This window comes from Lathamus discolor, chromosome 3, assembly GCF_037157495.1.
Source record: "Lathamus discolor isolate bLatDis1 chromosome 3, bLatDis1.hap1, whole genome shotgun sequence".
NCBI lineage: Eukaryota > Metazoa > Chordata > Aves > Psittaciformes > Psittacidae > Lathamus > Lathamus discolor.
The window spans coordinates 86,019,924-86,038,121 of record NC_088886.1 but is presented as its reverse complement, the minus strand read 5'-3'; the positions used below and the strand labels follow the sequence as shown (position 1 = coordinate 86,038,121).

General features: G+C 38.1%; 1 protein-coding gene across 3 annotated transcripts in view; it reads left to right on the top strand.

The window, feature by feature from the left end:
* The window catches only part of AGPS (alkylglycerone phosphate synthase), a 55,463-nt gene extending 43,012 nt beyond the window's left edge, over nt 1–12,451 (top strand). For 2 of the 3 annotated variants that reach the window (XM_065670267.1, XM_065670270.1), the window contains 4 exons: nt 91–180; nt 625–724; nt 1,477–1,534; nt 9,097–12,451. In XM_065670267.1, coding sequence (XP_065526339.1) covers nt 91–180; nt 625–724; nt 1,477–1,534; nt 9,097–9,218 — 370 coding nt within the window. In that variant the 3' untranslated portion in view covers nt 9,219–12,451. The remainder of the gene's footprint in view (nt 1–90; nt 181–624; nt 725–1,476; nt 1,535–9,096) is intronic. The other variant, XM_065670268.1, reaches the window with a different exon arrangement.
* The last annotated feature ends 5,747 nt before the right edge of the window (nt 12,452–18,198 follow it).

Here is an 18,198-nt window from a genome sequence, read left to right as displayed (position 1 = left end):
TACTTTTCTGAAAAAACTGTTGAAGTTGTTTTTTAGGAAATTGTATAAGAAAATATAGTAAGTTTTTATATTCAATGTGTTTTGTTGTAGGGTTTTGGACCTTTGTAGGAATGTAAAAGAAAGGATAGTAAGAGAATGCAAAGAAAAGGGTGTTCAGTTTGCTCCTCTTTCCACCTGCAGGTAAGCCATGCAACAACCTAAAAAATAATTTTTTTAAATCTTTGATTAGTAAGAGAACTAAGGCAGAGGTCATCAAACTTGCTAGCTAGTAGGTAAAGTGCATCTATTAATGGTCTTGCAGACACTAGTAATCTTGATCTTCCTTTTTAACCTGCAAGTGGATGACATGAACAAGTGGATAATTCAAGAGATTAGTAACACTTGATTAGTCTTGATACTTAGTCTTGTTGATATTCATGAGACTCAAGTATAATGACTTATGACTGAGAGTTGAAGCTCTTGGCATTGAGTCATTTGTGAAGTCTGATCAAAAAGAATACAAAACTATTTAAAAAAAAGTCCATCCTTTTAAATAAGCCAAGTAATCTTCTGAATTGTGTAATGTCATGTAGGGGCTGGCTTAATACTGTAAAGCTTTGTTTGTAATGCAGTTCTCTTTGACAGGGTGACACAGACTTACGATGCAGGTGCATGTGTCTACTTCTACTTTGCCTTTAACTACAGAGGAATTAGTGATCCTATTCATGTCTATGAACAAATTGAGGTAATGTATATATGAGTGATAGTTAAGGGTGAGGGAGAGAAACTGATATCCTATAATATATGCTGAACCCATTGGCCAAGCTAACTAAATTTTTCAGGAAGGATCCCCAAAGTCTGTTTGTAAAGCTTTTATCACTAGCAGCTAGGGAAAGAGGTGCACACTAATAGTGCACCAAGTAGAGAAAAGACTACCAGGTGAGTATGTTAGACATCAGCTTATGAGTGAAGTATAGGAAAGCTTGAACTGGAGTTTGTTCTTGGATGGCAAAAACTATCAACTGTAAATCCCAAATCCGTGGGAAACAAGACTTTCTTAGTTTTACTATTTACAAAGCTACTTCTTTCACTTACTACTCAATTAGTCTTTAAAATATATGGTAAAACTATCAAGATACCAAGATCTTTTATTAACAGTGTAGAGAATAATAAATGTGAGGGTCTTTCTTGTGCTATTTTAGAGAATTAACTGCTGTGGTTATTTCTGTTTAGGCCTAGGTAAACGCTGGTCTGCTGTGTTAGATTTGTTGTAACAGATGCCATTTGAAATGTGTTGCCTTTCATAATGTTTATTTGGAAAATCCCTGCTTAAATTTATCTGCACACTTGAATTTAAATGCTTACCTGGGTTGCATGCCCTTGATAACTTCTGAAACCTCATACACTTGTGTAAATTAGTACCATAGCAACCATTTGACTAACAACAAAAATCTTGAGCATTTGCTGTTGAATAAGTATCTTCTCTTTCCAATTTAGAGGGCTGCTAGAGAAGAAATACTTGCCAATGGAGGTAGTCTGTCACATCACCATGGAGGTAATATTCTCAGTCTAATATTAGTATCTTCAATATTGCTAAATATTCATGACTACATAAAATAATTTGTAGTTGAACTTTGAAAAATATTTTGCAGGCATTAACTGAAATTACTGGGGGAGAGGAGGGGAAGAGCATCTTCTGACATTCTTTCTAGGAATTTCTTGTGCCTTTGCCAGATTTCCAGGGTGTATGTCCCTAGACCTTATTTGCTTGATGTCAAATCACACAATGTGGTGTATTTATGAGCACCAGCCTCTTATCTTTTATAAGAAGTCTATAAGCTTTTTCAGAACCTGAAAATGTAGTTGATCCAGTCTACGTTAAGCAGCTTCTTCTGATCCTTGTGCATAGGTGTATTCAGTTATGAAGACCTCAACTGGGAGTTTCACAGTTTTAAGACTGCTTAGGCTGCTGTGGCTAGGTAAAAGCCATTAGCCTTAATTCCAGAGAATTTAGTGAAAGTATCTGCATAGAAGAGCTACTGACTTGAGATGGGCTATGTTGCAATCTACCATTTGTTGCATAATTGTTATGGAAGTATTGATATTATTGGTATGTTACGATTTTTCAATTTCTTTTCTTGGAGTTTGGAAATTACTTGTCATGAGTTATTAGCCTCTTTGCAAGCTATTTTGTGCTTTAATATTAAAAACCTATGTCATGTAAGGGATGCTTTGTATACCTTATGTATGCTTTTCCCACATATTCAGATAGCCTAATTTGATTGCATGTGTCCTGTACAATGCTGCATACTCGGGTATGTGCAGGACTTGTGAAGTCAATTTGATTTGTGCAGCTAAGTGGTTAAGTTAATGTATTTCTTACCTCTCCTGTCTTGGGACGTTGTCTGGTCACAGAAATAAAAGCAAAGAAGTAGTCTAATGGTATGAAACTAGATAAAAAATCTGTGATTCTAATAAAGCTCTGTGTGTGAAAACTGAAAGGCAGAAGCTGTGCCTTAAAACATGAGGGTGACTTTCTGGACTTGAAACCTTTAGCTAGGGCTGTTTTCAGACATCAAGCTTTGTGATAGAAACTGAAATTGACTCTGGTTAAGCAGTGTCAGGATATTGAAAGATGTGTAGATGAGGATAACATGAGTGAAAACTGCTTCAGGATTTTTTAATATGCTCTTATTTTCCTCTGATTAAATCTTTAATATGGTGGTACATTGGACCAGTCAATTCTCACATATGGGGTGTGGAATTACCTCCTTGATGTACTGTTGTGCTCTCCCCTGCTGTGGCAGCTGTATTTTACTGTGCCTAGCATTTTATCCATTAACTCGCATGCAGCTGGAGCTTGTCATGTGTTTGGAGGTATTTGCCCTCACCATATGAAACCTTGCTTACAGCATATGTTGAACAAGAAAAAAAGCTATATAGCATTCTAAAACCCTTGCACACTTGAGCTTTCTGACTCCACAGATATGGGAAACTTGCTTTTTGTTAGACTTCTGCTGCTGTTGTATGCACGACTGCCTCTTATACTAATAAATATTTTCAGCTCTGAGTGGTTTTGTCTGGCAGTTCATAGTGTATGATATTCAAGATTCATTTTTTCCAGTTCTTAGCAAATGTGCTGCTGAGAATTACTCTAACAGTATCAGTTTTATTTACTGACCTTCAGGCCCTGTCATTCTTGGCACTGCTAAGACTAGTCTATTGTGTGGGGTAAAAGAAAATACTGGTGCAATTTCTTGTAGTATTTGTCTTGTAATTGTGATTAATAACAGTTGTTTTCACTATCTGGAAGCAGACAGGCTAGTTTGTCTGCCTACAATCACACTGTGATAAATGGAGCTATTTTAACTCTGGTTTTGTGTATCAAAGAAAACAGATGTGGTCTGGGACTCGAGGCTATAGGAAATACAAAGCCTGCTTAAGTCAATCTTCATACACTCCTTGAGTGAAGAAGTGGTCATATATGACAGTTTGAGATGGTTAAAGCTCTAAATTACATCTGGGAAATACTAACTGTAGGTAGATGCATAGCTACAATTACAGTTAGAACTGAAATCATGATACTTTTAACCTTATGAAGAGTCATTTCAGAAAGACTTTCCTTTGGTTTCTGTTTTAATTTCAGTGTCTCTTCTCCCCTTCATCAAGGCTAATGAAAAATATTTTAACTTTCAGGCAAGACTCTCTAAAGGTAGCAATGCTGTGAGAAGATTTACATGTGTGTCTTCCTTTAGCCCCCCGATGAATTTTGAGACTTAAAATTTGTAAGAAGCATAACATTTTTTGTTAATGGATTACAGTAATGATCACACCTTGCAATATGTAAGAACAACAACATTGCCACAGAGAAGGTACAGAAGTGTATCATATCAGCCTTGTACAGAAAGCATCTCATGGATACAAACTGTAGTGAAGACAGACAGATACATCTGTGTAATGAATTTATCCTTTCAGTGTAACAATTACCTATTTTGGGGTAGAATATGCAGATTATATTTTTTTTTATAAATCTACGTAGAATTTCTATGATACTGCAACTTAAAATGACTTTAATCAAATGGTCCTTTTGAAGTCCTTCTCACTCTCAACTTTCAGATATTTAAATCTAATTAGTAAGTGTCGTAGCAGGAATGGTTTTCCTACTTCAATGTTAACATTTAACACTTGATAATGTTTTTGGATTATATAATGAACAGAATTTACATTTAGGAAGAATCAGGCATATTTGTTGCTATAAAAATACACCCAAAATGCATAGTTGATCAGATAGGCACTTCCTACACAGGGGGAATTCAGCCAGTCTCTGGTATGTCAGAAATTGAGCCATACAGAGGAGATACCAGATATTTTTATGATCCTGACAGTCTTGTTTAAATGTGGTAGGTCTGTTGTTAAACTTGTTGTGAACAAACTGCTGAAAGGTTTAGTGGTTTTAAAGTAATGTTTAATGTGTGACTTTGAGGTAGTTTCTTTTGCCTCCTTTTTCCACTTTACCTAAATGATATGTCATACCATGTGACTTAGTAGAAGTTTTTGAAAGGCACTTCAAAATCAGATATTCTAGTTGAAGCATTCCCCTTGTCTCCATTTCCTACAGGAGATTTTTACAGTCTTGATTATAGTTTTCACCTTGCCTTGACTATGTCCTACACTTAGGAAAAGGGATAGTGCATATCCCTGAACACAGTTTGATCCTTCAGCTTTTCTGGCAATTGAGTATCTTCAGATTTGAGAGTCATGTAAGTAAGGGTTGCTAGAGCCACGGTTACCTTCTAGTAACTTAGCATTTAAAAAGCAGCATTAGGAATACTAATTTCTTGTACATACAAGGTTAAGTTTAGATAAATGATTCTCTAATCATTAGGGCAAGCCCTAAAACCACCCTTATGATGTGTCACACCTGGCATTTTTAATTCCTGTTTCATAAAATACATGCTTTTTTTGTATACATAACTTGATGAGGAAGTATCAGTAGATACGGTTGCAGTATAAATACAACTGTAACCCCTTAAGAGTACAGCATCAGAAGGAAGCTGGCTGAATTTGGGCTGATCTCTTCTGTATTACCAAGCTAAGCACCCATGTAAAACAAAGGAAGGGTGTATATAAAAAAAATTAATGATAGATTGTTTCCCTTGAAGGGAATGTTCTAACTAAAACTGGTTACTTAAGGAAGCAATTACCAGCTTATGAGTTTGAGGAAAATACCCCCATTTAGCCACTTGAAAGTGGACGAAAATGAGTTCTATTACTTTTAGACAAATTGACCAGAGTAAAGGTTAACCAGGTAGGCCTGGTTCCATATGTTTAGGTATAGTATCAATTTCCTGGCAGTTTATGTAGAAAAACTAAAAAAAGAGAGTCAAAAAACCCCCAAATAAACAATCCTAAAATAAAAAAAAAACCCAACTAAACAAATCAAAACAAACCGCAAACCCAAAAACCCCAAACCCAACAAAACCCCCCAAAACAAGCAAACACCCCTCCCCCCCTTATCTGCATTCAGTTGCGTGTTTGACATTGCAATGCCTTGGCATCATTAAGAGGCTGTGGCTTTAACTATACACTGAAGTAATTAACCCACATAAACTACAAAATCTGGAATTATAAAATTCCCTTATGGGGAAAGTTGAACACATTTTCTCCTCTATGCAGGAACATTATCTTCTTACTTGGAGACTGATTTTAAAACTAGATACTTCGATTTTAAAGCCAGAGCTTGCTGTACTGATTAGACTTTTTAAACTGTGACATTTGTGAGGCATGGAGGGTAACCTTATGTGATAAGGCAGTTGTATTTTTCTCCTTAGTCAGTTGAAAGTCTTAATAGAATAGCCATCTTCAGTGCCTTTTCCACCAAAGAAATGCAAACAATTTTGATTCATCAACATCTTAGTTGTTTAGATATCAAGTGAAAATGTGGAAGATGTTACAGTGATTGTAATTGTTAATTAATTACATAGTAGATGTCAGGTATGCTGATCCAGTATGTACCAGCACTACTGGAGTATTAGATCAATGCACTGACCTTTCTCAGTATTGCAGCTTTCTCTGGAAGTGTAATAACCTCTTCAGCATTTTGTAAGAGCAGAGAGATGTTTTCAGTCAGCTTCAGTAAGAGCCCCATCCTTCTTATGACCTCTTTTTGCTTCTCCTTTTTCAAAGCTATTGTTCTGCAGTAACTGTCTCTGAGTTGAAAGTGCTGGAAAGTCCAGAGCCATGTGCAGTGCCACTATGGCCTGTTTCCATTGGGACCACACACTGTTATACATCTGTTCTGCATGGGTGTAGAGTCTCTCCTGGGTTCCATCAGTTACATTAAAACTTTCCTTACAGGACTGTTCACATGTGCCCAAGTACTTTATATTCTAGAAGTGAGAAAAGGAATTGCTGCTTGCTAGGTCCATCCTTGGCAGCCAGACGTTTTGCAGCTATCCAAATGCATTTTCAAGGATGAGCAAGTGTAACTTTCATGACCCAGGAGAGCTATACTCCCACTTTACCATCTTTGTGGCCAGCAGGTACGTGCTGACTTGACAAGTTAACCTTGACTTGTTAACCTACTACAAATTGAGTACAAGGTTATGATGATTTGAGAACCTTAATAATATTATAATGTATCATATAGAATCAGGTGAATTTGGTCTCACTTAATTGGTAAAAGTACACAAGGCTGATAGTCTGTAAATGGTAGATACTTGGATAAAACCTGGTTCTGTGCATTGTTGCATGTCAGTTCTAGATAAATGGCATCATCTAGGCCTAAAACTAAAACTTCTAGTTTCTGTAGGCTAGAAATAGAAAGGCGGTTTTCTCTAGTCTGTGGTAAGATCAGGTTTAACAGATCTTTTATTATTGGGGAAGCTCATGCTTCCTTATGAGCTGTTCTTTGGCTAGGCTTAGAGTGGAGTTCAGCTACTTTGCCACTTAGAGTTATTCCTGCGTTCATGGTAACGTCATTTACTATTATAGCATTTTCTTTTTCCTTTTCCCTTCTCATCCTTGAAGCTAATTGGATCATCCTGTGGAGAAGGAGGAGAATACTTAGAGGGCAGCACTAACCCAAAGTGAAACAAATATAAACATTGCTTTTCTAAGTGGTGCTCTCAGGTGCATGGAAACTTTCCTTCACTTTGTCTATTTTTAATCAGATGGACCAGTGTAGAATCAAAGAGTGAGATTGCTTCAGTGCTTTTTAACTGTAATTAATTTGAAAACTTGAGTAGCTGAGAAATCCATGTGTATCTTATTGATGTGAACAGTAGGAGCAGAGGCTCAACCTACTGCTATCAAGGGGTTAAAATCTTTTCATTGAACATGTTTGTGAAGGACTGCTGGTAACTGTAGTACAGCTTTTTTTCTTTCCAGTTCACTAATCAAATGTATGTTAGATTTATTATTGCAAAAGTATAAACCATAGAAAATTTGACAAGATAGATGTGTAAATTATCACTTTGACAGAACTAATGATGCACTCCAAACACCTTCTGTTTTCCAGCACTTGGTGAGCGACTTCATTAAATATGCAACGACTGTTTGGTGCTGCTCAGACAGTAGTTCAGTTCCTTGTGGAATTGCATTATTACTGGAGGTGTAAAAGAGGCAGGCATGCTAGCTGTTGGGCATCCTGCTGTGATTCTAATGTGCTCCATCTTGTTGGAGCAGTTGTTTGCAGTCTTTTCAGGACAATTACATCCATAACCACAGGACACATTCACTGAAACTATATTACAGATAACAGTTGAGAATGGTAATGACTGTTCTTTAGCTGCTTGTGTAAGAGCCAGTGTGAGTGACCTGAGGTGATGGTCAAGCCACATCCATGATTCTTTTTTTGTAGCTGTAGTATTAAATTTCCCCAGATAAAATTTAACTACATCAGCATGCTCAGTCACATTGTCGTGATGGTGTATTTACAGATGGGTTTTTGGTGTTTTTTTTTTTCTTGAGCTGGGATGCAAAATACAACCAGAGTTCCTACCACATGACAAATTATTTTGTCCTTCAGTTATGATCTTAGCTCTTGACACATATGCTGCTAATAGTAGTTTTCTAGCAAACTGCAAATTTCATTCTTTCTCACATTATTTTCTTTTCAGTTGGCATGTGACTAGCTCATATTCCTTAAGGTATAAACAAATATGCCCTGTTCTCCAGAGGTGTCCCTGTAATTTATTATTCTGATGACAGTTTGATGGTTACCCTGAGAACAGGGCACAAAAGATGGCTTGAATTTAGCTTCAGATACTCTTAAAAGCATCTGTCTCTCAAACCTCTACTATATCGCTTCATACTGACAAATGGATTGTGTTTCAGGCTGACCAGTTAAATGCTGGAGTGTGCTTAATGAAAAAAATGTCCTTTATTTTGAATGATCTGTTAAATCAGAGTTGATAACTTGGTTAATTAGTAAGTGAACACTTGGCCATTTAGCAGGACTATTGTGAGACTTTAGCGAAATGAGTTCTTATATGGCTGGTGTTTCAGCCTTCCTTTTTATTTGGTATATGTTGTGAATATCCATTTTTAGATGGAAAAGTAATCTCTTATGTAATTAATGATATGAGCAATTTCCAGCCTGTGTAAAAGGTTTTGAATGCAGTAAGATATTTTGTTGATATTTAAAAGTAAGTTTTAAGCTTTCTGCTTAGCAAACACATTCCTTTTTTTTTTTTTTTTTTTTTTTTTTTTACTATTTAAACCAATACTGGTTTAAGTTATGTTTTCACTTTAAAGTAATCAAGGGGTTCTTCTTTTTAGTAATCCCCTGTACAGTTTCCTACTTAAAATCAGTTTGGTGGCTTTTTAAAACTTATTATCGATTCCCTATTTTAATAGAGATTTCAGCCTAAACTTCATCTAAATTTCATAGTTTCTAAAGAAAGTAGACAGTGTGGAACACAGTCTTCCTCTGGGAGTATGCTGAGCTTAATGAGCTTGATAGTCTGGTGGGCTCAATAAATCAAATAAAGCAAAACATTTCTCATTTTTGAATAAAAGCATTTATCACACAGTGTTTATTCATTCACGGTCACAAGATTGATTGGCTCCTACAGTCCTGTCATATATTGAAACACTTTGTTTTTGTTTTTTCAGTAGGCAAATTGCGGAAGCGCTGGATGAAAGAGAGCATCTCTGATGTTGGCCTGGGAATGCTGAGATCGGTTAAAGAATATGTGGACCCCAATAACATCTTTGGAAACAGAAATCTTTTATAAAGCCCTGCACAACATGATGTACTAAAACTTCTTCAAAATTACTGTTGAAAATCCTCCACTTTCATTGTACTGATATCCCAGTAATCAAATATAACATAGACTAAAAACTAGTGACTGACTTCGAATTTATGTTTTTTTTTCTACCTTCTTGCCCTCCCCCCAATAAAGTGTACTCATCACTGTTGATGTTTATGGATTTTTACTTAACCATGCTCTTACACTTTGTGCCCAGTGGGTTGTTTAAGAGTTTATTACCAAGCAGGAAATGCAAACTTGGCTTTCCAAGTTTCATTAGGCAACACAGTTGACAGTAGTTTCAGTGCTGGATATTGCCCGATGTTTCTTACTAAAGCCTCCCCTGCAAGGAGAACAAAGATTGAACAGTATTTTCTACAGAAGCAGCTGCTCAACCCAGCCTCTTGGTAAAGGAAAGCTGCTAAAGAGACAGATGAGAAAACACCAAGGAGTACTTCACTGTACTGAAGGACGAAGTATGTAACAGACTTGTAACCACCCAATACTCTAAGTACAAATGCAGGCTTTGATCAAAAAAAAAGGGTATGTAAGTCAAACTATGTTTAAAAACTCGGGAGTCTCTCACTGTAGTCCTTTTGGGAAATCTTACACAATTGAGCTGTTCTGAGTTGTATTTGCATTGCTGGGATAATCTTAAATTAATTGTAGGTCAGTCACTAAGTTTTGTACAATGGACGTTTCTCACTGTATGTTGAAAGCAGGTTTGTAACAAAACTGTGTGTTCATCTGTACTTCAGTCCTAGTGTGTATGGGTTTTGCTCCTGTTTGTTTATTTTGCAGAGATGCAAAATAGTCTTTTTCAGTTAAAAATGTCTTGGCTATTCAAATGAAACTGCCCAGCACTGTCTTTTGAAACAGTCTTAACAGTTTAATAAAACATTTAAGTGGACAACATACTGTCACCCTGAAAGTGAGACTTCCCTTTTTAGTTTTGTACACTTTCCTATGGCCTTTATGAATCATTCACTTCGCAAGTAGCCACAATTTTAATTGTCCATTAAACTTTAAGAAAATGAAATTTTTTTTGAGCAGTAGTGTGTGAGAATAAACATTTTTACACTGAAACTTGAATGTTAATCAGTAAAAGTATTTATCAATACTCATGATCCATTTTTAAGGTGGGTTCTTTTCTTAAATTATCCAACTTTTTGATAATTAACGTATATGACTGCATAGGATGGAAAAATACAGACTACCCTCTCTTTAGACAACTGCTTCACAACTGTAGTGTCAGTTTGGACACCTTTTGTATTGGTAGTGCCCTTAATGAGGAGAAAAAATGAAATTGCATTTTGTTTTTAAACTATTTTAGAATACTGTCTAATTAGCTCTCAGTTTTGGTAATATACTAAAAAGAGTATAAAATGCTTGAAAAATAGTGCATATCAGACAACTTTGAACTTGTTTAAAGACCAATTTCAGTGCTACAATTTAAATGATCAAACATGAACACTCAAAACCACTTTAAAATGCATGCTGTCAAGGTACGTAAGGGAAAAGTTTTATGATCCACAAGTCACAAAACAGAATATTAATGTTATATTTGTAATGCAGCTGGATTTATTTCAAATGGGTTTTGTTTCACAACATTTCAACATAAAAATCTATTATTTTGTATTTTTGCTTCTGGCCCCCAGAGTTCATATTTCGGCAGCAATGAGAACAATACAGGAGTAGTCTGGTGTAGGAAGCTGAGTCTTTGCACTGTGGTTAAGTGTTCCTTACATACACAGTGGTGTCTCAGCAAAGTTTATGCAGGGGACTTCCTTTTCTTGCATGCTGCATTATGGTGACTACATGGCCACAGCTGGTGTCTTGCTGATGACTTGTATTGCTCTGACACAGAGACCTGTCTAGGAGTTGGTAGATATGAAAGGTATTTATGTGCCTCAGTGAAAGTATATGTCTAGCTATGAAGAATCAATTTTGACAGAAAGTGTGTGAAGCCTTTTTGCAGAATTGACAGCACAAATAGAACTAAACCAAGTAGCTGCAGCTCAGTAATACCAGTCTCTTATGATTTTGACATAAGTACAACACAACTCTACTTAATTTTCTAGCTATGGTTTCCTTACCCCTTTTCTGTATGTAAGGATACATGGGCAAAAAACGCTTATACTCTATTTCTAACCTTTAAATAGCTACTTGCTTCTGAAGTGATTTAAAATGCAGTAAAGATTTTTACTGCATGTCAATTGTCCTATGGGAAGGTGAAATAACAGGCTGTAAGGGTCCCAAAGCAATGTCACTGGATAGCTCTGAGGAAAAGATTAACTACAACTGTAATGGCTATTTTCTTTTTTTTTTTTTTTTTTTATTAACAGCCACTCTGTTGCTGTCTTGCTGAATATTTTTCTGTCTTACAAACTGGTCAGAGCTTGTTGAAATGTGTGTATTGCTGACTTGTCTTTAACTTCACATTTAAATTCATAATCAAAGTAGAGAAGCGTGTCAAGTTTAGGAGACCTGAATACATATGCATCATTACCAGTCTTCCACTACTCTTCCTTGTGTATTCTCTATCTCTTTCTAAAAGATTTCACTTCCCTTAGCTGCAGCCTGGTCAGAGGTGAAGTTTGATCCATGCAGATCAGAAGCATATCTTGGCATAGCACATTACTTTTTTCATTTACTATTTTGGCTGTATGTAAGTTGCAAGCAGTTTTAATTAATCTTGTCATGACTTCCAGTTATTTACTCATGAATTCCAATTCTGCTCTCTTTGAAGAAGGAAGGGTGCAGAGTGAGTATGGTTTGACTGTGCAATGTATTTATGTTAGAGAGATCTTTATAAAATTTTGAGGAGGAAGAAGAAAATCTGTTAGAAATTGGTCCAGGGTCTAAATCTTACAGTCAAAGAAAAACGTGACTCTTCTTGCTTAACTTACAGTATATTTCTGAGTTAGAGATGTCATCTTTGCCTTACAGCTGTGAACAGAGGCCGGGCCAAATAGTTTTTCTATAGCAATGTTAATTAACTGAAACAAATTTCAAAGGCAGGGATACATTAGCACTGAAATCCAGAAAACACAATTTGCTTCTCAATCCTGGAAATGTTTGTTTACCAAGGTAACTTAACTTTCTGCAAACAAAGCCAAACTCTGTCATTTTAGTGTGAGATTAACTGTAAAACATCAATTGTAATGTTAAGAGAATATAGAACCTTATATTATTAATAAAAAGATGGGCCTAAACAATTATGTGGTTCTGTGCTGAAACTAAACAAATACATTCTACTAACTTGTCATATTTGGTTCACTTTAACTTGATGGTGAGCTCTTACTTAAGGAAGCCTATTAGGAATGTCTTGACACTTGCAGAGAGAAATGAGATTGAATTTGTAAATGTATGCCAATAGAAGCTTTGCTTTTGTGTCCCATGTAAAGCAAAATGAGAAAATGAGGGAATTTCAGTGAAGGCAAATGACCAAATGAACTCCAGTCTACTCAGTTGAGAAATTTTGCTTCCTCAGTATTCCCTGTTTGGGCAGCAAAGGGACCGCATTCAACCTCTCTAGGAAAGTTCTCCCACTATGATACAGGAGCATACCTTTTCTGATTCAGCTTTCCCATATTTCAAAGACCCATTGTATTATGCTACTGCAAAGAGGTATGCAGTCTCCTGCTGTTGATCTCATTTAAAACCTCCTTGTTACAGGTCCTGGAATCTACTTAGTTTCATTCAGTGTGCACAAATGCATTGTGTGTGAGCAGAAGAGGTATTTCTCAGTTATCTGCTTCATTGCCATAAAGCCTTTATGCTCTTTGAGCTAAAATGGCTGAAATCATGTCTTGCTTGAAGAGCTATTGAATTGTCTTATGTTAATGCAGTTTCTTCAGTGCACATTGTTAAAAACCCACAGGAGATAGCATGCAGGTGACAGGTGAACTAATGACATGGTTCAATTTGTACAGCTATAACAATTTCTCAATATGATACAAATTTCTTCCATGTGCTTGTTCACAGGAAGGCAAAAACTACCTGACATCAAGCATTTTGTGTTTCCCTTTTATTAACAGCATAAAAATGCAGGGTTTTTTTACTTGGATATAAATAGTCTCAATTTGAAGATCTTAGATGATGATATACTTGTCCCAGGATGACAACCAGATTCCATCAATGTTCTCTTTGTTTAAAAGAAGTAAGTTTTATAAAAACTTAGACCTGAACTCACAGCTGTGTAAATACTATGGCTCACTGTTTATGGTTTTGTAGTCCCAACACTGATTCCACATTACTTTTAACATAAATTGATGTCTTTCCTAGCCACTTTATGGAGACCAGAGCTGGCAGGTAGTTGCTTTGTTTGGGTTCAGCCTCAAGGTTTGTTGTGGTGCTCAGCAGCAGAGGTGGTCAAAGATACCTTTCAAAAATGTTTGCCACAGTGTCTTTGAAAAATACTAGTGCTGTCCTTTTGAAATTAAAAATTCAGTTTCAGAAATGTGGGTTATAATATTTAAAATTGTATTGTTACTTGCAATAGTCACCAATACAAGCTGCAATAACATGTACCTCTACTGAAATGCTGTGAAATGTCTCATTTATGAATTTGGTTTTGCACTTTGGAAAAACGAAGCATTGAACTTTTTATGGGAACTTTATGAATGTTTCATTTTAATTCAGAATAAAGCTAAATTTGTTTCAATTGACTGTTCAGCAATTCCAGTATGACATTCCTGTTTGGGTAGTATTCAGCCTATTTCTACCTTCATGGTAGTATGTAGTAGTGTGTCCCCCCACATATGGGGACATAGCAGCTTTTAAATTAATGCATTTATTGTAGTACTATAAAGTATCATAGCAACCTTCTTAAAGGATAAAGCATACTGATCTCTGCAATGAAGTTGTGTGTACGCAGAAAGATGATGGAAAAAACCTGATGATGTGACTGTACTGCAAAACTTAAGCTGATGCTTTTAGAGCTTCAGATTAAATTAGGAAATAAGTGAAAAGTGGTTTTGTTTAAAAAACACATTTTAAAATTAAACTGTTGTCTAATGATGAAGAATGTCAAGTGATCATCACAACTTTGCAGTTCAGTATCATCTGACTTGTCCTAGTGCAGCTGACCTCCTGAGATGCTTCTGTGAAGCAAAATCTAAAGGGGATAGTCTCAAGACAGGGTTTTGATAAAGCTGCTTCAATTTCAGGCTGCTGGAAGAGTTTGGCTCTATGCCCATGACACTGAGACTGTGGATTACTGGTGTTGCTATTGCATCAGTCAGTGTTAGCTCAGCAACATAATATTCAGAGCCATTTGAAGACAATGGATGGCATTGATGTTACATATTAAATGAAGTTCAGCAAATACTGAAAGCATAAAGGGCAATCTGCTAAGTTCAGTTATGCACAAATTGGATATCGATAGTGACATTGATAAACGCAATCTTGACTAGATGCAAGCCTGAGGATGTGGGAGTAATGAGAAGGTACAAACACAGCCGTTGACCTTTCTCCCTCCCAGCCCCTGGCAGCAGCCAGCAGTGTTTCCTGTCTCACTTAGTTCCTGCTGCTGCAGAGCAGGAAATCCTGGCTGCCCAGAGGCAAGGGTTAAAAGCCCTTCTGAAACATGAAGTGACACACATGCTCACCTAGCAAATACATAGCAGCTGGGTAAATACATGTAGAGATGAGGCTGTAAAAGCTGGTCATTAAGGAAAGTAAATCTGGCTAATGTTAGAAAGCAAATGTAAGATGTGGATGAGCTGAATGTTGCATGAAAATCTCAGGTTTAGAACGACACTTGTTGACAAGATGTTAGTATGATACAGACCATACTACGGGCTTAGGGTGTAGTCCTGGGTACCTGAAGTTTGTTCCTTGACTTGTTTAGGACAGAATTCTGGTTTTAGCCTAACATACTAGGAAAACAAAGCAAATGAAATTTCTCTGCTGCGTAGTTTGGTCCTTGTTCCTCTCCCTTTTTCTCCTCCACAAAGCTTCTGATTTTCATGGACGGCTTCAGACAAACTCAAATAAGATACAAGTCTTAGTGTATTAAATTCTTGCAGTTTTTTGTGGAAAATAGCAACCCTAATTTGGGCTGGCAAGGAAGATAAAAGCTGAAATGTCAGCTCAACCCTTTTAATACCAGAGAATCCATATGGTAAAATCACAAATGTTAGTTGATGTGCATCCACTGCAGATGGTCAGTGTGTTCAGCCTTGCAGTGCTTGGACCCTTAAAGTGCCTTAATGAGTGGGGTCAGCCACAAGGCAAACTGTCCTTTTTAGTACTTCTGCTCCTGAAGGTACAGGGCAATGCTGTTCTTCCAGTCAGGTTTTGTTTGTTGGGGTTTTTTGTTTGGTTTGGGTTTTTTTTGTGGTTTTTGTCCTTTTTTTTTTTTTTCTTTGTTTGTTTGGGATTGTTTGGGTTTTTGTTTGTTTGGTTTTAATTAATATTTTCTTGATAAATGAAGATTCTGTCTCATAACTGTTGTGCCAAGTTTTCAGCTCTGCTCAGCTTTACAGATTAGCATGTTCTAGCATTTGAGCATGAAGAACAGAAGTTTCTGGATTCCTTGAGATAGTATTGGAGCTCAGTTTAAACATGTAGAAGTGTCTCCAATGGATGGATTATAGTAGCCATCTTCTCAAGAGGTGAGATCCCTTTAAAGCATTAAAAACAGTCTGCAGGGAACAAGAAGGAGCTGTGAAAAGGAGTTGGGGAGAGGGAAGGGGAAAGAGAAAAGCTATTGTAAGATGACAGAAATAAGCTGGGTCTGTTATGTGTGTTAACAAAGTCCTGATGGTTCTCCTGATAAAGAGTTGCCCTAGCTTTACAAGCACAGAGTCCTTCCAGGTTGCTAACCAATGAGTGGTTAAGGAAGCAGGGTTTACTGTGTAAAATGGAGGAGACGAGTGATTGCTGCCCAAGGAGCAGTGGAGAAAAGCTTTTGAGAAGGCTTGTACTCCCGTGCAGTGCAAAGAAGCATGGAGGCTGTCCATCTGCAAAGCTTCAGCAGGCAGCACAGCCCATCAGCATGCTTAATAAAAACCTCTTTGTACAACCTCATCTGTCTGTTTTATGAGTTATTGCTGATGAAATAGTGACCAGGAAGCAAAGAGAATTGTTAACGGGGAAAACAGAGCAAGGGCAGTGCAAGCCAGTGTCTTGCATGTATGGCTAAATTATACTGAAATGAACATCTGGCAGCAACAGCCAAGCAGAAGGGAGTTGGTTGCTATAGAAAAACAATAAATTTGGGATGGTAAGAAATCTGCTGCCTTGGTTACAATTTAGTACTTTTTTTAAGGCCGATGAGCGGAAATCACTGTCTCTTCATTTGTAGAGCTATGTGCTGCTCTGTGGACATGAATAAAACACAACACTATTTCCTGTTCTTTTCAGTACCTCATGTAAGACCTCTGCCTTTCTGGGCTTGAGTAGTCAGCGTTCAGGTGTTTACAGCTGAGCATTTGTGGGCTGGCCTGCTCAGCCATGCTATAGTGCTTTGGGTCCTCCCACCAACCTCTGTCACAGCAGGATTTACATTATTAAAACCAAAATTCTCCTGTCACAGAAAGGATAGGCTGATTATTACAGGCTCCTTTGACAAAAATGGTAGAAAAGTGTTGCTTTAGTTTTCTTTAGTTTGTTTTAAAACCACATGCTGATATGCCACAGCTGCAGCCCAGCCAGCACACAGCAAACTTAAAACAGCTGTGAGTGGTAGGGCAGGGAACCTGGTGATGAATGATGCATTTGTAATGAGTTACACATAACAGAGACACTATAGCAATCAGCAAGGCCTTCAGCAGCCAGAGCACAAGTGCTTACCACTGAGGTTAAAGGCAAATTCCCTGAACGGGGTGCTGGGCAGGTTTATAAACACAGGGACTAGTGTCTAGGAGGATTATGCTCATATCCATTAGCCTTTGCATGCAGAGCCGTGTGTTTGCTGCTGGCACTTGGCATCTTGCATTGTAACTGTGATGTTACACAGTGAATCTGAACAACAGGATTTGCTCACTGCTTGTGCATTGGCTCTTCAGGAACAAAATGGTTCTGTGTTGCCAGGATCCTGGCTGGGGAGCCAAGACAGCAGAATTTTGCCGATCTCACCCTGCCAGGCTGGACCCCAAGGGTGCTGTAGCACACAGAGGGCCTAGCTACCTCACAAGGGCGGTTTGCACTCTGTGTCTGTAAATGCCTGCCATTTTATTCCAGACAGACTTTTCTGCTCTGACTGTGTATATTCTGGCCCTGAGAGGGCCAGATTTACCCTTCACATGGCTTCCAGCCCTGCCCAAGCAAATCTTATATGCCTTCATTTGGAAAACAACAGTGGACCCTTTCCCCACTGCAAAGGGCACAGCCTGTTCCCCCCTCCTCAGTGATAATGATGGGCCTCAGCTGTGCTCTGTGCCAGGTGAGGAGCAGATTGGTGCACCGGGAGGGAGGCAGGGATCAGCCCTCACCTGGCTCCTTCCTGCCCCAGATGCAGCAGGTTTACCTGATGAGGGCGGTCCCTGTCCTGCGTGCGGGGTGATGTGGGGCTGTAGCCCCGGAGGAGGAGGTGCTCTCCACAGTGAAGCCCACTGGAGTGGGTTGAGGCTGGCAGGATGCTTCTCACTGAGGTAAGAGAATGAGTCTGTGAGGACATGGGTGATTTTATTGCCTCCTTGGCTGCTCGCTGATAGGAACGTGAGGGCCAGGATTGGGTTGGAGGGTGAAATCTGCAGTGGGGTGGCCTTGGCTGGACAGGGTGTCCTGAGAAGGCCCTGTGGTCAAAGGGGCTGATGGTGGAGCAGCAAACTCTCCTCTCCCTGGGCTAAAATGAAGGTGAATGAGGTGACCCCTCAGTCAGGTCCTTGGAGAGGTGCTGGGGGAGCCAGGCCTGCCCAAGGGAAATGGGGAGCTCAGGATAAAACCCGAGCGTTACTGTTCAGAGCCTGGCTTCCCTCAGGGCATATCTGTGTGCCCATAGGTGCCTCTTAGCTTT